General features: G+C 36.6%; 1 protein-coding gene across 2 annotated transcripts; it reads left to right on the forward strand.

The window, feature by feature from the left end:
- Positions 1-3,131: 3,131 nt before the first annotated feature.
- cabp1a (calcium binding protein 1a) lies at positions 3,132-17,233 on the forward strand. 2 transcript variants are annotated; one of them, XM_042762617.1, is made up of 7 exons: positions 3,132-3,824; positions 14,000-14,030; positions 14,229-14,372; positions 14,457-14,566; positions 14,641-14,715; positions 16,880-16,952; positions 17,060-17,233. In XM_042762617.1, the coding sequence occupies exons 1-7, from the start codon at positions 3,132-3,134 to the stop codon at positions 17,083-17,085; spliced, it is 1,152 nt and encodes a 383-aa protein (XP_042618551.1). In that variant the 3' UTR covers positions 17,086-17,233. The 2 variants fall into 2 exon arrangements, with proteins under 2 accessions (XP_042618551.1, XP_042618552.1); XM_042762618.1 differs by having other exon boundaries at positions 14,460-14,566.
- Positions 17,234-17,857: the final 624 nt, after the last annotated feature.

Here is a 17,857-nt window from a genome sequence, read left to right on the forward strand (position 1 = left end):
ATTTGGACCCGGGTCTTGTACATTTTAGCAGAGTGCACTACATTCAAATGTATGTAAAAGGAAACTTTGCATACCACACTGCGCTGCTTTTCCATTGTTTTTGTGTGTAAACCTTTTTATACAGTCTATGGTAAACACGATCGTGTTTGTGCTCGTGTCTCGCGTGAAACGGCGTTCTAAATTAGATAAAAAGATTTTTTTTTCTTTAAAAACAAAACTCTACTTATTGCGATATAGCATCATTGACGCGAGGGGGAGCTAGAGAGTCATTTCTCGGTGGATGTGACAGGACGACTGTACAAGCAGCTAATAACGAGTCTGGATGAATGTTTCCACTCATCTTCTGAAGGTAAAGGTTAAGTTTCTTAATTGGGTGAGCAAGGCCTATATCAGCACAAAAGGGCACCTTTTACACATAGCAGTGTCTGAAAGAGAAAACTGACAGATGTTGGATGTTGGCAACATAGTGGAGCGACATTCTGAAGCAGACAGGGACACTGCAGGGCACATTCCCTGAGCAGTACAGCAGACAAGCTCTCAGTCTGTGCTTCAACACACACACACACACACACACACAGAGAGAGAGAGACACACACTACAACAAGAACCATTTTTTTCCTAACAACCCTGCATTGCTGAATGCAAAAGAAGTATGCATAGTAATAATATCAAATGAATTTTTTCTATTACAATACATCTATTTCGGCAACTTTCATTCATCATTCATGAATATTTAGAACAATAAAACAAACTGCATATATTACCACATCATAAGCCTGTAATTTGCATCAACCCCTGTTATTAAAGGCCTGACTAAAAAAGGCCTACGAACTAAAGGCCTTTTGCTGAAAAACAAAAAAACAAAAACAGATATACATTCAAACACAAAAAAACAAAAACAGATATACATTCAAACAATAAGACACATATTCACAAATGGAATATTAAGTAGATAGGTTATTTTAATCTGAAAGATAATCAGAATCTGTTAGTATTTTAGGAGTTTATTATAATAAAAATCTAATAAAAATGTTAATTACTCTTTCTTTACATGCATGTTTTGCTGCAGAAGAGAACAATAATATCTCAGTCTCCTAATATTACTACGACCCTAGACTGAACTAGCCTTGCCCTTTGGATTAATGTTGTGAATGTTTGCATACTTTTGAAGATGGCTTTTAAAAATAAGGCTTGGAATGAGCAAGGCAGAGGTGGAATTTTGGGACGAAATGTCATGTTTTATGCAAGTTGTCTCAGTTTTGGTTCATAAGGAATAAATGGACCGTGGAGTGGCCTTAGGCTGGGATGTCCTGCACACGCAGTGCATAAGGATGCTGTGTTTAATCAAGTGAAAATCTGTGGGCGAGAGAAGAGAACTCCTCAACATGATGCGTTCTGAAAACTTTATCACCCTGGGGACACAGAGCACATTCTAGATGGCTGAAAACCCTGAGTGGATGGGGAAGCTTTTTCTGCAGTAAATTAAAATATGTTTATTAATTTAAGGCAATTACATTACCAAACACTTAAGACTGGGGAAGCCTAATGAAAAAACAATGTAAGAACTGAACTGAACAATAAAAATGTAAGCACTGAAAAACAATATTAATCAATCAGTTTTCTGATTATCTGAATGTCAACTGTTGTTGCAGTTCATGGATCTGGTTACTGCAAACGGATTATACAGCCATAGTATATTGCACAAACTTAATTTTATATGTTTCTGTTTTATTTTTATTTTATTTTAGATTTTCTTAGCAACAGTACATGTTGCCATGTAGTCAGACTCATCTCAAACTCAAAATATTAACTGGTCATTAGTGGAAGATTTTGGGGGTTAGAAATACAATCAGAAGGTTTAGGATATAAGAATGAAACTGACATGATCAGTATTTTTTGATGATGTAATTTTTACATTTGTCATTATAGAAGGTTACTCTTATGAATAGTTTTTTTTTAATAGGCCTATAACAATTTTAAGAGGGTGGTTGACTTTTTTTTTTTCTAGGCTTGAATGTGTTTATGGTTTGTTGAAAAAAAAAACGCATTATTTTTCACATAATTTACCTTTATTCCACACCGCTCTGTCCCTGCTCTGAGAAATGCGCTGATCATTTCCTGTTTTTATGATGCCACCCCTCAGAAATACGCGTGGGCTCTAATTTGTCAACTGGCCCAGTGTGCTGTGATTGGCTAAACTGGCTCTAGTGCGCATCTAAATATTAAATACATGTTTTACATGAAACTATTCTAATCATATTTTATCTGATAAATCTGTTGACTCAGAATTGTATATACAGGACAAAACTGTATATTAAATGCAAGTTTTTCATTAAACATGTATTATATGCTATTTTATGTATAGCCTATCTGATAAACCTGCTACCTCTGAAATTACCTCTGAAACAGAACATGATTAAATATTAAATACATGTTTTACATTAAACTACTTTAATCATATTTTATCTGATAAACGTGTTAGCTCAGAAATTTGCATATGAATAAATGTGCTTTACTTGGCTTCATGTCTCGGAATAAATTCTTAATTTGCTTAATTTCTAAATGTCCAGGAAACTCTTTAATCATGTCAACAGGGGGTGAACATTGGTCACAATGCATTTTTTTTTTGTCAAGCTCCTCACAGCATCCAATTCTCTTTTGCATTATAAGTATCCTTTAGGCTACTTATAAACAAATATCACAAATGAAGCTTAGACAATGAGAGAGATTATTTCCATGTTTTGGTCCATACATTGCATGTTGTGTTATGTCACCCTCAGGCATCTGATGATGCACACCATACGTTCCGCGTGTCCTCTCTCTCTCCTTCTCTCTCTCCTTCTCTCTCTCTCTCTCTCTCTCTCTGAATCTTTTTTGGTTTATTTCCTAGCCCATCTCCCCTTACCTACGCGTCCTACCAGAATAGCGCTTATACCGCCTCACGGAGCAATCAGGTGGCACCAACTCCAAGAGGAGAAGATCTCGACAGCATCATTTCAAGCACAACATGACATCGCAGATCGTTCCGATGTACTCTCAGCACTCCACACCAGGCTATTATATTCAAACGATAATAAAGTGACACCTCAGATGTCAGCCTTTACCTTCAAGGGCATTTTATTAGGCTGAGGATGAGTTTCACGCTCCCCAAAAGCGAATCGACGACCTCCTTACTGAGATCCTCCGCACCGGCCAGGAGCGCGGCTCAGCCGCCTGATCATCCCGGAGCCCGGCGGACACACCATCAGCGCTCCGCGGCGGCGGCATCTGGAGCGGAGACGGCGGATTGCGATGCGAGCTCTCGGAGACCCCTTTGTCACCCCTCACTGGTCGGTACCCGGAATAGCGCAGAGAGGAGCCACCCACAACACTCCCACTCCCATGGACACGCTCTTTCCACGGCTCACAGTCAGGAGGACCTGTCGGAGCTTCCCGGTGGAAAAGAGCGCAAGACTACCAGGCGACACCATCATCATCACCACCATCACCACAACCGTCATCATCACCATCACCGCCACCGGTCCACCCGGGACGACCTGCCACAGGAGCCCCGACCCAAGCACTCTCACGCCGCTCGCATGCCCACCAGAACTCAGTCTTTCTCCGAGTCCAGGGACGAAACGGCTCTCTTTTTTGAATCACCTCAACTGGCTCGACCCGGGTCTTCTTCATCGAGCAGAGAGGCGTGTCCAGCCTCCACCGCCTCATCCTCGCCGGTGCCCGCATCCTCCAGCCGCTCCTCCCGCAGATCGAGGAGGTCCAGCGCAGCATCTTCTGAAGCAGACTTCAATCTGCGGCCGTTCCTCAGCTCGGTGTTTGGACAGGTAAGGCCTGAACACACGATGAGATCACGAGTTTTATAATGGGTTTTATTTAAAGAGCTGTAAGATGCTTTTATGGTTCCCAAAAGACATCGACATAAACTTTATGCTACGAGTAAATGTCAGTAGACAGTCGTGATTTTATTTAAGAAAGCCCTAAACGTCTTAATAGGTAAAATTACGTATAATACAAATGCTTACAGTTAACTCACCAAGTTTATGGTTTAGTCATTGAGCACTGAGCTAATGACAAAAAGTTTCGTGTAAATCCTCGGTTTTAGAAGGGAACGCTTGATAAAAGTATCTAACAAAGTCAGAGTTATGGTATGTTTAGAGGCAAGAATAGGTTTGAGTTAAATTAAGAACTATAGGGTAGGTATAGGGTTTAAGTTATTTTCAATGAGAATTAACAAATTAACATATCTAAAAACCTAAAAAATATTTATACAATCACTACAGCACGACCCAAATAAATTATAACACACAAAAATGTTTAAAAAATCTAGTATCCATTAGTAACCACAAGAGTTCAAAAATAGTTACAGGCAAATCCAAAATGTTCAAAAAACAAATCCAATCATATCACAAAAAATAAAACAAAACAAAATAAAACAAAATTAATCATAAAATATTTAAAAATTAATCATAACATATTTATCAATTTAGTTTTTTTTTAAGATGGTGCTGTCACTGAACTTTCCAGGTACCCAGGGCACACCTGTAACAAGTTTTGTCATATGCTGTGTCTAAATATGTCTTATTCCATCAGTACAGTAAGCAAAAGACAGTACACTGAGTAGTAATATGTCCAAATTCATAGTATTTGATAAAAATAGGGCAGTGTGGCTGACTTATATTTTTTTCAGACTGGGCAGAGACGGTCAACCTGCACATATATCCTTACGCTCAGTTTGTTGAAAAGTAGTCCCTCATAAAGATGCAGTCACATAAGCAACATTTCAGAAAAATTTTCAGCCAAAAAGGTCCCTTGTCTATTATTAAAATAAAGCGCAGCTGCACACACAAGATACTTTCAAACCAAACCGCTTTCTGTTGGTCAATGTGGTGAATCTGCGGTACAAACTTGAATCCGTAGCAAAATCTCTATGAAGTGTGGATTTGAAAATCCCGATCATGTACATTCATATTGAAATCAATGGATTTTGTCCTGAAAAATGCTGTTTTTTATGCTTAAGAAACACAATTGATGCCATTTTTGTCAGATATTACTGATTTGACATGTTATTGAAACATAATTTAGTCAAGCTATTGTTTTGTAGTAAAATTATTTAGTTATTTCCCCATTTATATCTGACAATAGCTGCCTATGGGAATTACAAAAATATGGCCACCGGGACTCGATTATCATTCGACTCTATGTGACCCGATGAATCTTAACGAGACGAGTATCATGATATCTCACACACAATAGTTTGGCATTTGATACCATATTATGCAACAGTATCTCTGTGTACCTGAATCTGCATGTTTAATTGACTGAGATGATTTTTTCATTAGGGATTTATGATAAGGAATATTATCAGAATGAATATGAATTTATTTTCACAATGTGTTCAAGTGTTTCATTCCTGATTGAATGCTTTCTCATAGTAAACAGCTGTTAGCTGCCACTGATTAAATGTGCTCTTCCGAGAATTGGATGTCTAGAAGGTTGTGGAAGCTTGCCTTCGGTGAACGTATCACAGTACTTTGAAAATCAATGGCATTAATAATAAAGGAGTCTTTGCTGGAAGGATGAGCTCTGGGCGGGAGGGTGCCTCTTTTGTTGCTTTCACATTGAAAGGCTTGAAGAATACAAAGTCTGTTTGTGAAATGCAAATCTTTTTTAGGCATATCCGATTCTGTGAGATTCGGTGCATAAATGATTAAAAGCTGTCTGATGGCACCGCCACAATGACTTTGATGGTTTGCTTCGGTTAGAAAACAACACACACAAACACACACATTCATTTGCAGCTACACTAATGTGGGTCATACTATTATTGGTATCCCGGAAGCTTTTAAAACTGACATATTGCCACTTTTTAGAATCCATGTTAATAAGATAAAAGGAACTGGAGGGTTAGTCATAAAACATAAACCAGATCAGACCCATTAATTATAGGCTACCCAGCTTCAAGGTCAGAGCTATTCTCAATGTACAAATAATAAAAAGCACCACTTGTTAGATTAAAGGGTAAAATTAACTGGCGGCTAGTTAGAAAACATGGGCAAATGAGACCAATTATGAAATTCGCCTTCAAGGTCAGAGCATTCCTGACTGTAACCCTCCATCTGTCAGTGTTTATATGTGATGGTCCATTAACATTTGCCTCAGTGGTTTTTTTTTCTTGAAGGCCCTGGTTATTATATAGGCTTTTATAACCTAATTTGCTACCTAGTTAATATAAAGTCACCATTATTGCCTTTACTGCATCATTCAAGTCTAAAATGTTGGAGTATTTCATTGGCATTCAGGGAGGAATCTCACATTACTGGGAGGAACCTTCTGTTTGCAAGTGTTGTTTAGGCTGACGCTGTATGAATCAGTGAGGCTGGCTTACAGTCTCTCACTGGGTGTGTGTGTAAACACAGTTTACCAGAAATGCAGTGTCATAGGCTTCAGATCACAGGGGTGACACATTCCCTTTCAGTCTGAATTCTGAATTCCCAACACTTGTATTGACTGGGTGTGGAGATAAGACTGAGAAAAAAAGTCCTTGGATGACAATGCGACTCTTTCCCTCCATAAATCTTGTAGATGTTAAACCAGATATGGTCTCCACTTCGCTTTAGTGCTATTTTTAGTCTCACACCCCTTTGTGCATCACTGTCGTTCCTCTGATATGTTTTTGTGTCTATTGTCAAACACGCCCCTCATTATTTTCTCTTACTAATGTGCTTTTTGAGGTAACAATGACCTTGCCATGCTCTTCTGGGAGATCAAGAACCAGATACTTGAGAGTGAGGGTGTGAAGATGTCAGTGTCAATATTGTAGCCGGAATGTGCAACAAATTATTTTTGTTTTTGCAGACTATTTTGATTCATATAATATAAAAATCCTATGATTCACTAGCAACGCATTCAGTGTTTACTTGCCTATCCACCTTATTTTTCCCGTAAGAGTGGGAGTGGTCATTTGTAAATGGCTTCTGGTCTCTTCCGCGTCCAGCTATTTTTAGCTGTACAAAACAACTCGTTTTGCTGCTTGATATTGCAGACTGGTGTGTCTTACCATATTATTTTAATGTATTATCTTAATTATGAACTCTCTGGTTTGTAGTGCAAACAGTTTTACCATTTACTGCACGTTGTTATTTTTCTCGTTTTTTCCCTACAGCAGCTAATAAACCGGAAGTCTCACACATTAACAGAAAACGTCTTACTTCCGCACTGAAATATAAGATGGAGAGATGCTGGAATAAGTGTTTTTTTGCTTTAAATGTAAAAACTCATTATAAAATGAGGATATTTTAACATGTTAAAGTTTGGGTAAAGTGAAGAAATACTTTGGAAAGAGTTGAATATGGCGCCAGAAATCTCACAGAACAGAACAAAACTGCACTTTATACAACCCAATGTACTATTATTTTTCACAGGTGATTTACCAGTTTGAAATACGCATTGAATTGTATTTTAGGGTTGAATGAAATGTAGATAAACTTAACAGAAATGGTTTATATATAAAATATTAATTCCATGAATTCAATATTCTATGTAAAAAAAAAAAACCACTTATATTCTAGATGCTGTCATTAATATAACTATGTGTAGATAATTTTCTAGTGTAGATAGTTATAACATGAATGTTAATATTATATAAATTATAACACAAATGAAAAACAAACACATTCAAATCTTAATAATGGTAACACAAAAAAGATTGTAAAATTACAAAATAAGCAACCAGAGTAAAGCCTGCCAAAACACTGGGATGAAGGCAGTCGACTGTAAGAAAGGGTTTAAGTGGGCTGAATGATTGGAAAATTCCAGCATACGCAACCAGAGTGAAGCCTGTCATTACACTGTTTTTAACCATTCTGATTAAGAACTACAGGCTCCAAAAAGTTTTAAAAATGAAACATGAATTTTCATGTCAAGCCAACTTTAAACATCATCCGACTATATGGACAGAGCTCGTCATGATCATACATCATTAGAAAGCTTACGGTGACAAATTCATCATTCTCTCAGTCAAGAAGAGTTTATACGAATAGGTTCATTTAATGTCTTCATCTCCTCACACATTCTCCTCACACAGTTTCTCTTACCAGTTTAATTCGTCTTTCTCATGTCTTTTTTTTATAGCATACATTCTTTAAAACAGTGTTTCCCAACCTTTATGTCTTCATCAGCTCCATCTGTAAGGCTCAAATATCCTTTCATTACAAAATGATATTATAGTCAATATCATTTTGCATTAAAATATTAATGATACAGGAAAAAAGAGCAATCAATAATGTGGGTGGAAAACAGTTTCACTAAGTAACACATATATTCTATTATGAATGTCATCTATAAAATATTTATAAAACATTTTATCGTTAAAAAACATTTTAAAATTTACTCACCCTCAGGCCATCCAAGACGTAGATCAGTTTCTTCATCAGAACAGATTTGGAGAAATGTAGCACTACATCACTTGTTCACCAGTGGATCCTCTGCAGTGAATGGGTGCCGTCAGAATGAGAGTCCAAACATTTGATAAAACACACAAGTAATACACAATAATCCACAAGTAATCCACACACTCCAGTCCATCAGTTAACATCTTGTAAAGATGTATGTTTGGAAAAAAACAAACAAATCCATCAATACGTTTTTAACTTCAAACAGTTGCTTTGGCTAAAATATGATTCCATAAACCATATTTGGATTTGTATTCCAATATTGCTTCCTACAGTGAAAAAGTCATCTAGTCTGAATCAGTAGGGAAATATGCACTAAAAACAGTCCAAAACAGTTCTAAACCAATATGTCAGTGGATTTTGATGTGAGAGGACAACAGGGGATGGACTTTTTCACTGGACGAAGCCTTATTATAAATTATGGATTAATATTTTGGCCAGAAGTATCAGTTTATAGTTAAAACACCTTATGATTGATGGACTGGAGTCGTGGATTACTTGTGGATTATTGTGATGTTTTTATCAGTAGGTCTGGAGTCTCTCTCTAAATTTCTTCAAATCTGTTCTGATGAAGAAACAAACTCATCTTTGATGCCCTGAGAGTGAATACATTTCAGCAATTTTTGGGTGAACTATTGTTTTTAAAAGGAACTGAACAAAACATAAACATTTTAATCTATTAATTTTCTGCTGTTTTAGATATTTAAATTGCCACATATATTCAAAATCTTTCTAACAAAATACCCCCTGGAAACTGCTAAAGTGCCCCCTGCTTGACATTCAGTGCAAGAAAAAAGAATCTTTTCTCAAGTCTCAATAATGCACAGAATTATGACCTTAGGAAATGCTTTTGCTTTTGCTGTTGTTGTTTTTTTTTTTTTTTTTTTTTTTTTTTTTGCCTACGCACATTTTTGTTTTCGTACAGGTGGAAACAGGTGCACATTCAAGGATTTTGTAAGATATTGTGTGATACAATGAGAGTGCATTTGAGTGCATGTTGAGCTTGTGACTGTGTCTGCTGACAGGATGAGAGGTGACAGTAAAAAGTAGGTTGCACACTGAAGTTCACAGTGAGCTTGAAAAGGGAATGGAGGGATAAATAAAACCAACATATCAGAGGAGAAGAGGCAGAGAAGGGCTTCTGCCCCTGAATCTGTTTCTCAGGATGAATCATCTCATGGAGAAAAACGAGGGAAAAATAGAGATGGATGGAAGATGACAGATAAAAAGATGTGCATATGTGTGTATGTGTGTGTGAGAGAAAGTGATTTGTAAGGAACAAAACAAGAGCCAGAAAATAACATTTATCTGTGTGTCACAGATAACCGAGCAACATAAACAGAAGCATCATTAATTGGCCTCTGTCTATTGATGTCTGTTATGTCTTGCATATAAAAGCATGGCTATGACATTTCTGAAAGGTTTATGAATACTTTAAAGCTCACAATAAAGGACAAGGACAGTTGCACAAGTGCAACCTGCAATAATACAATTTGAGTACTGATATGGTATACCATGTCAAGTCAAATGAAGTCATCTTTATTTATATAGTGCTTTATACAATACAGATTGTGTTAAACAGGAAATAGTTGTCAAGAGTGAATTTTTCAGTTAAGGTCAGTTCATTGATGATTACCATAGTCATGTACCATGGTATTTAGTTGTAGTAGTTCTCAAATGGTGGGATGCAACTGAAAAATGAGCTGTGCACATTTGAACCAATATTTACTATTCACCAATAAATGGCACCATTTGGTGCATTTGATTTATGTTGGAAAGATTGTATTTATTAGTTGAACACACATGAACATGAACAGTTGTGGGTGGTGTCAGTGAGAAAACTTGTTGGATACAATGGATGCAAGGTCTGGATTAATGGTGAATTTGTTAAAATTGATTCAGTTACGTTTTTCATTTATTATACAATTACAATAAAATATATAACAATTCCATTTACAGCACCTTCATAAACTGAATAAAAACAATAAAGCAAAATTACACCTCATGCACATTCTTCATTCATTATTTTGTATGGAATTTAATGCAGAAAAGGTTACTAAATCATCACATCACACCTGATGTGTCGTAATTACTGAAATACAAACTTTCCAAGAGGACTTTAATGCACCAGTATTTATAAATGAATATCCTATTTAATTAATTGTTTGGGTAATGGCTTAATTTTATATTCATAATGCTGGTTCTCGGCAGTTGTGAGTGTGAGTTCCAATTTTAAGGTCCTTTTCTGGACCAAGTCTCCTCTCCTGTGATTTCCTCTTTGTCCTCCTATCTAAATGCAATAAACCACTGATCAGCAGAGAGTCACTGATCTATAAGGTACTTCAAAAAACACAATGAAGGCTGTCCATGCAGGACTGAAACAAGGCATGTGAACAATCTGAAGCTACGTGTGTGAGTGTGAGTGTGTGTGGTATTTTTAGCTGTTGTGTATAAATGATTGTTTGGTTTAGAAACCAGGCCTCCAGCTGTGAGAATGGCAATATGCATGTCTGAATGAGACCCACTCTCCTCCCCTCCTCTAAACACACACACACACACACACACACACACACACACACACACACACACACACACACACACACACACACACACACACACACACACACACACACACACACACACACACTTACAGTCAGTTTCTCATTTACACCCTCCTCTATCCTTTTTGCAGAGCTTTAGCTTTTTATTATTATATCGTATTATAATCTTAATCTCGTATCTTAAACCACTGCTTTTCTTCTGCACATAAGACTAATGAAACTGATTCTCAATTTACTGAAAGAGCCCTTCATAACCATATTTAATGATGTCTACACTTACAAAAGAAATATTTCTAACAAAAAGATGAAAAATTGTGTTGTTTTGTGATTTTTCCAGTGTGTTTGAGATCCAAGCCCCACCTTACTTGTGCCCCATTTTTCTGTTGCTAATTTTAATTTGCATATGTCTTGGTTCAAGTTTCACATCAGTTTCAAAGAAATTGAAAGAGGAAACTATGTGGGCATACAGACTTTGTATGAAATCAGGCTTTCAGGGAAATCTTTTAATAATCTCAAAGCCTCCATGAATGCTGACTAACACGCCATAATTATTGTGGAAGCCCGGTGACCTCTTTCTGCTCGTAAAACAAAGGAAGTGACTGAATTTACACTTTGAAAGGTGTCGCAGTTATTTTAATTTGCATATGTCTTGGTTCAAGTTTCACATCAGTTTCAAAGAAATTGAAAGAGGAACTGAAGACATATCTAGTAGACACTAGAATATAATGGCGATTTGGAGGTGCTCTGTTGATTTGGACAAGTAAAAATATACCCAGAACCACCGAGCAACCAGCAATAGGCAGGCACAACATAACTGTATTCATTATATATATATATATATATATATATATATATATATAAAATATTTATTTAATTTTATTTTATTTCATTTATAAATAGCTTTAAATAAAATATGTAGTGCACTCAGCCATTAATGATAACATGTAAATTAACTAGTTTAATTCAAGTCAAAAATATTATTCAATATCAACCGAATCAACCTAAATACATTCGTTTTTACCAACAAAACTCATTTATATTGGTTAAATCAGGTAGAAATATCTAGATTACAGAAAAATTCAAATTTTGTCCATATAGAAAAGAGCACACATGTATGTTCATGTTGCATATTGATACTTTGCTAGAGTTCTAGAATTCTTAAAGTTAAGGATTTTTTATTTTATTTTCTATGATGTAACATCTAAGTGATTTTAATGTTGAAATAGGTTGTCTCTCTTTAAATCTATACACATTTCTGTCTTTTTCTGCAAATATGTCTCATTGTGGCTTACACAGTCAGACTGAGTGCATTAGCTGAATGATCTGGTTTCCCAATGCTATTACACTAGATAATGTCTTTTCTATGTCTTTGGAGTTTTTTAATGTCTCTCTCTGTATCTGTTTCACTCTTGCTTTCCCTTCCTCTTTGTTTATAGTCGCTGTGAGAGTGTATAGATCTGAAGAGCCAGTCTACACAATGTGTTCAGTAAACTGTTATGATTAATGGATGGAAAATGTTGGCTGGATTGCTTATTTTTATTAATGGGAATGTTTTCTTTCTCTATCTGTCTTTCTCACACATACAAATTCATGCATATGCGTACAGCCCTTTCTCTGTGACATTCACAACATATATGGCTGTGTGTATAGGCACAAATAAGCAATGCTTTGTGAGTTCATGCGTTTGTGTTATGTATAAGAACAATGTTGAAATGGATAAACAGACTTGACTTACTCTTCTCAATGGATGGTTTTGAGTATAAGGCTTAATTGTGACACCCAATGCAGAGAAAATTGAATTAGATGTTATATATATCCTTATTGTTGTGATTTGTGGGCTTATATGAACATGTTCCTCTTAAATGTTTCTTAGGAGCCTTATTAATGAGGTGTTTCTGTCAGTGACTCTGTTCCTGAGCTCCTGGTCGAACATAACATGAGCTATTCTCTGTTATTCACCCTGAGGAGTGTCTGTCTGCTTAACTCAACACAAAGTATCTGTCATCTTTATAGAGTGTGTTTAAGAGCCTGGAAAAAAAGTGTTGTAAATGTGTAGAAGAGTGCAGAGTTTTTTCACAGAGAGACAGATAACGGGAGGAGGGACATTTTTGGGGAAATGGCCTTATAATGTATTTTGGAGCTATACAGAGACATGGCTTTCTAGGACATGGAATTAAAGCACAGACATATGTGACCCTGTCTGTGAAATCCAGGCTAAAGTCTCAAAATCTAATTATGAGATAACAAGCATCAAAGTTTGATTTCAACAATTAATTTCACTATGATTTCAATCCACAAAAGACTTGTTTATGTGTGGCTTTGCCCTGGAATGTTTGATGCTACTTATATAAGCAATTTAGCTTTTCTTATTCTGAATGCTGCGGAGGCGTATGTATTTACGTCGCATAAATGCTGCTCCTTTGTTTTGTTCTACAATTTAGGTTGCATGTTTTTGCACGTGTGTGCGCGTGAATGTCATGGTCTTACGTCAGTAAAGTCTGCATGTTTATATTCATTTCTTCCCCCGTGAATGCTACAGCTTCTGTTCTCCATCTTTCTCCCTCTCTTTCCTCTATCGCCTTTAAAGGTTGTCAGTGTTAAGTGAAGACAGATTGTTTCTCTCGCTCACTTGCCGGGATTTGTTCACTTAGCTGTGACGCTGCAATGCCATTGCAATGTGACCAGGACCCCCTCACCTTTTAGTAACGCACATTTGCTCTTTCTTAACACTATAAAACGAGCACTAAATACACGTTGAGTGACTTTGAACGACTCGAGGCATTAAACAATTTCTGCTATGACTGGTTTGGATGCACCATAAGTTAAAGGTTTTCTGGTAATGGATCCATCTCCAGAAGAACTTCATTTCTTGGATGGCCTGTATTTTATTGTGAGGAATTAAGGTTATGATATTTGGGTGTGTGTGTCTTTAAAATTTGACCTTTGTTAGTGTTTTGACAATTTCTTGCTCGTCTTTTGTTGTTGCAGAATCGAGAATTGAGACCAGAGGAGATTGATGGTAAGTTTTTCAATCTGATGATTCAAATTCAATTGTTTTTTTTAGCTACTTTAACTTCTTCAAACCTGTATTAACTGAACTACAATAATAAAAACATTCTTATATTGTTTTATTAGAGCTCATGGTTTGCTTAGCCTGTTTTTTACTACTGTGTGTTAACATGCCATTCATGTGTTTGGATTGTCTCGACGAGTGAAGAGTTACGAGAAGCGTTTAAGGAGTTTGATAAAGATAAAGATGGCTTTATCAGCTGTAAAGACCTGGGGAACTGCATGAGAACTATGGGCTACATGCCCACCGAGATGGAACTAATAGAACTGAGCCAACAAATCAACATGAACTGTAAGTGTATGTGTGCACACAGCCATTATCATATCAGCTATGTCTATTCATTACAAAATACTGACATCAGTTTGTTTTTCTTAGTAGGTGGCCACGTGGATTTCGAGGACTTTGTAGGGTTGATGGGACCTAAGCTCCTAGCAGAGACAGCAGACATGATTGGGATAAAAGAGCTGAGAAATGCCTTCAAAGAGGTGAGTGGAGAGTTCAAATGATTGTCATATAAAAATTGCAAATAAAAATAAAAAGTATGTATTGTGCCTTACAGTTTGACACAAATGGAGATGGTGAGATAAGCACAGGAGAGCTAAGGGAGGCTATGAGGAAGCTGTTGGGACAACAGGTTAGTGCTTTTGGTACATTTGTGAGTAAGTTACATTACTATTTTCTAAATGTATGTTATTGATCTTATTGTGACCGATTCATTCCTTGCATACATTTTTTTTAAATTTGAACCTCATCATGTTTAATCAAAATGTTATAACTTCCAGTGAAACGACAGACTTTTATCTGGTGATATGTGCAGGACTTCTCCAATCATTTCATCCACTTTAATTCCACCCCTTTCATACAGTTGACTGCAAGCTCGCATTAAGATCTGCCTCCATCCATTCAACATCTGATGAATAAAACCAAGACTCCCTACATTTTTTTTTTTTGGATTATCTGTTTCACTCAAATATACTTCATAATACAGAAGAAAAGATTTGACTGTCTCAAAGCAGCTTTAAAGGGATAGTTTAACCAAAACTGAAACATCTGTGATTGCTAAATGCTCTGATATACTCCCTGTGAAGTTCTGTTTCATTCTTTGTTTGGCGCATTTGAAATACGCAAGTAGCTGTGTACTGTTATTGAACATCCCATTGCTATGCTGCTAAGAGTGGCATTTAGATGAATATTCATTTAGATGAATATTAGCAAATATGTGCTTTCCTGGCAATAACAAATTAAATAACAAAAATGGCCGTGGTGGGTTAAACAGCACTTTCAAAAGCATGTGCAGAGATGTGGATATGTTTGATTTACAGTATTAAACATAAAAAAACAGGTCATTTCAATTAGAATTACAGCTTAAATACTACAAAGCAGCTCTCCAACGTGTTCATGTTTTCGCTCATATTTTTACTGGTAATGTAATCGCCGCGGACCAGTGGTAGTTTGGTTTTAACCAGCCTAGGAAAACTTTTCTGCAAAGTTTGCTTTGGCAAGCTGTTTTGAACTCAACAAATGAACTGCGTTTTGACCTGATTTTGTTCGAAATTATATCACCCCAGTTTATTCTTTGATTTCGCTTAAAGTATTTTGGGGCCTTATTCACCCTCATGTTTTCCCAAACCTGTAATGCTGTTACTAAGAAGAATTCTGACGAATCTGCATACAATTCTTTTCCATACACTCCTAAAAAGATTCTTTAGCGGCATTGACTGTTCCATGACCAAACTTTAATATTCATGGAACTTTTCCATTCCACACAAAGTTCTTTACAGTGGAAAAAATGTTCTTTAGATTATTTAAATGTTCTTCACATTAAAATAAAATGTTCACTGAAAGGTTCTTTAAAGGGATACTCCACCCCAAAATGAAAATTTTGTCATTAATCCCTTACCCCCATGTCGTTCCAAACCCATAAAAGCTCCGTTCGTCTTAGGAAAACAATTTAAGATATTTTGGATGAAAACCAGGAGGCCTGTGACTGTCCCATAGACTGCCAAATAAATAACAGTGTCAAGGTCCATAAAAGGTATGAAAGTCATCATCAGAATACTCCATCTGCCGTTAGACGTGCAGTCTGGGCTATATGAAGTGACGGGAACACTATTTGTAAGCGAAGAAAACAAAAATAACGACTTTATTCAACAGCTCCTTTGTCAACAGTCTCCTCTGTGTCTCTCCATATCACCGTATGCTACGTATGCTCTTCTGTGTCATCCACGCCACAAGGATGTGCTGTTTCTACATGTATTTAGCTTTGATTTTAAATAAAACAGCACATCCTTGAGCCTCTGGACCTTCATACTTTTATGGACCTTGACACTGTTATTTATTTGGCAGTCTATGGGACAGTCACAGGCCTCCCGGTTTTCATCCAAAATATCTTAAATTGTGTTCCGAAAAAGAACGGAGCTTTATGGGTTTGGAACGACATGGGGGTAAGTGATCAATGACAAAATTTTCATTTTGGGGTGGAGTATCCCTTTAAGGAACCCAAAATGGTCCTTCTATAATGAGAGTCTATAGTGACCATGTTTGGAAACCAAAAATAAAAGGACCATTAAAGTGGTCCATATGAATTGTTTCAAAGTGTTATGAAATATTTTTTTAAGGAAATGACCAGAATCGTTCATTAGAATTTCTGAACCGAATAACCCTGAAAAGAACAGGCCCAACAGAATGATTCTTTCATATACAATAACATATTTTGGGGTTCAAAATGACAGAATTTTCATTTTCTGGTGAATGGTTCCTGTCACCTTATTTTAACAGCATATTCCTGTGTTTGTTAGGTTGGTCATCGAGACCTAGAGGACATACTGAGAGACATTGACTTGAATGGAGACGGCCGAGTAGACTTTGAAGGTAATAAACTCAGAATCACTACATAATAATAAAAAGGCAAAAGCAGACATAGATGTGCAGCAGTTTTCAGTTAAAGTCTGTGTATTTTTTTGGTCTGTCCCTTTTAGAGTTTGTGCGAATGGTGTCCCGCTGAGAGGGCAGCGTTCATATGGTGTCTGCAACAGAAGAAAGTGAGATGCTGTACTGCTTCCTGCTGGTCAAAGCAGACAGACTATTAGACTACTGCAAGAGAAGCCTTGCTGAGCCAGTGCATGGTATAAAAACTGAAAACTGGACTTTTTTTGTTTGTGTGTGTGTGCATAATCCCCCCCACCCCCACCCACACACACACACAAACAAAAAAAGTATACACTTATACTGTAGCCAAGAGTCTCTGCACTTTCAACCATGCAAGACCAAACAATATTTGTTTTTTACATGCACATTTGAAAGAGTTTACCATGCGTGATTATGTCAATATTACATTAAGTGTTGTCCCGTGTGTATATGTGTCTCTGAGTAAGGTAGCTGAGAAAAAAAATAAGAAAAAAATTATTTCTAAAGTTTTCACTACAGTAACCAGTACAGTAACGGTGTAAATTAATTGACTTCCAGATAATTTGTTATATAAATCAAGCTCAGCTACCTAACTCCATTTGTTTTTACTCTATTACTTGTCTGTGTCTAACAGTTTGCCTGTTTCCATTCTAAAATCACAGTGCATGCATTTAAAACAAATGTAAACCACTGTGCAAGATGGGACTAAAACGGAAACCAAATTTAGTTTCTGGGTTAACTTTAGCCTCTATAGTTTTAAACATTTAATTTTAATACATAACTGAGTGGTTAGTAAGTTTAGAAATGTTTGAGTCACTATTTTTAGTTATCATGGCATACTTGTCATGTTTCACTCTACACAGGCTCAT

The sequence above is a fragment of the Cyprinus carpio genome, chromosome A8 (assembly GCF_018340385.1).
Source record: "Cyprinus carpio isolate SPL01 chromosome A8, ASM1834038v1, whole genome shotgun sequence".
Taxonomy (NCBI): Eukaryota; Metazoa; Chordata; class Actinopteri; order Cypriniformes; family Cyprinidae; genus Cyprinus; species Cyprinus carpio.

Coding starts and splice junctions, on each gene's coding strand:
- cabp1a (XM_042762617.1), top strand. CDS start 3,132: ATGAGTTTCACGCTCCCCAAAAGCGAATCGACGACCTCCTTACTGAGA. Junction 14,031..14,228: donor GAGACCAGAGGAGATTGATG/GTAAGTTTTTCA, acceptor CGACGAGTGAAG/AGTTACGAGAAGCGTTTAAG. Junction 14,716..16,879: donor GGAAGCTGTTGGGACAACAG/GTTAGTGCTTTT, acceptor TGTGTTTGTTAG/GTTGGTCATCGAGACCTAGA.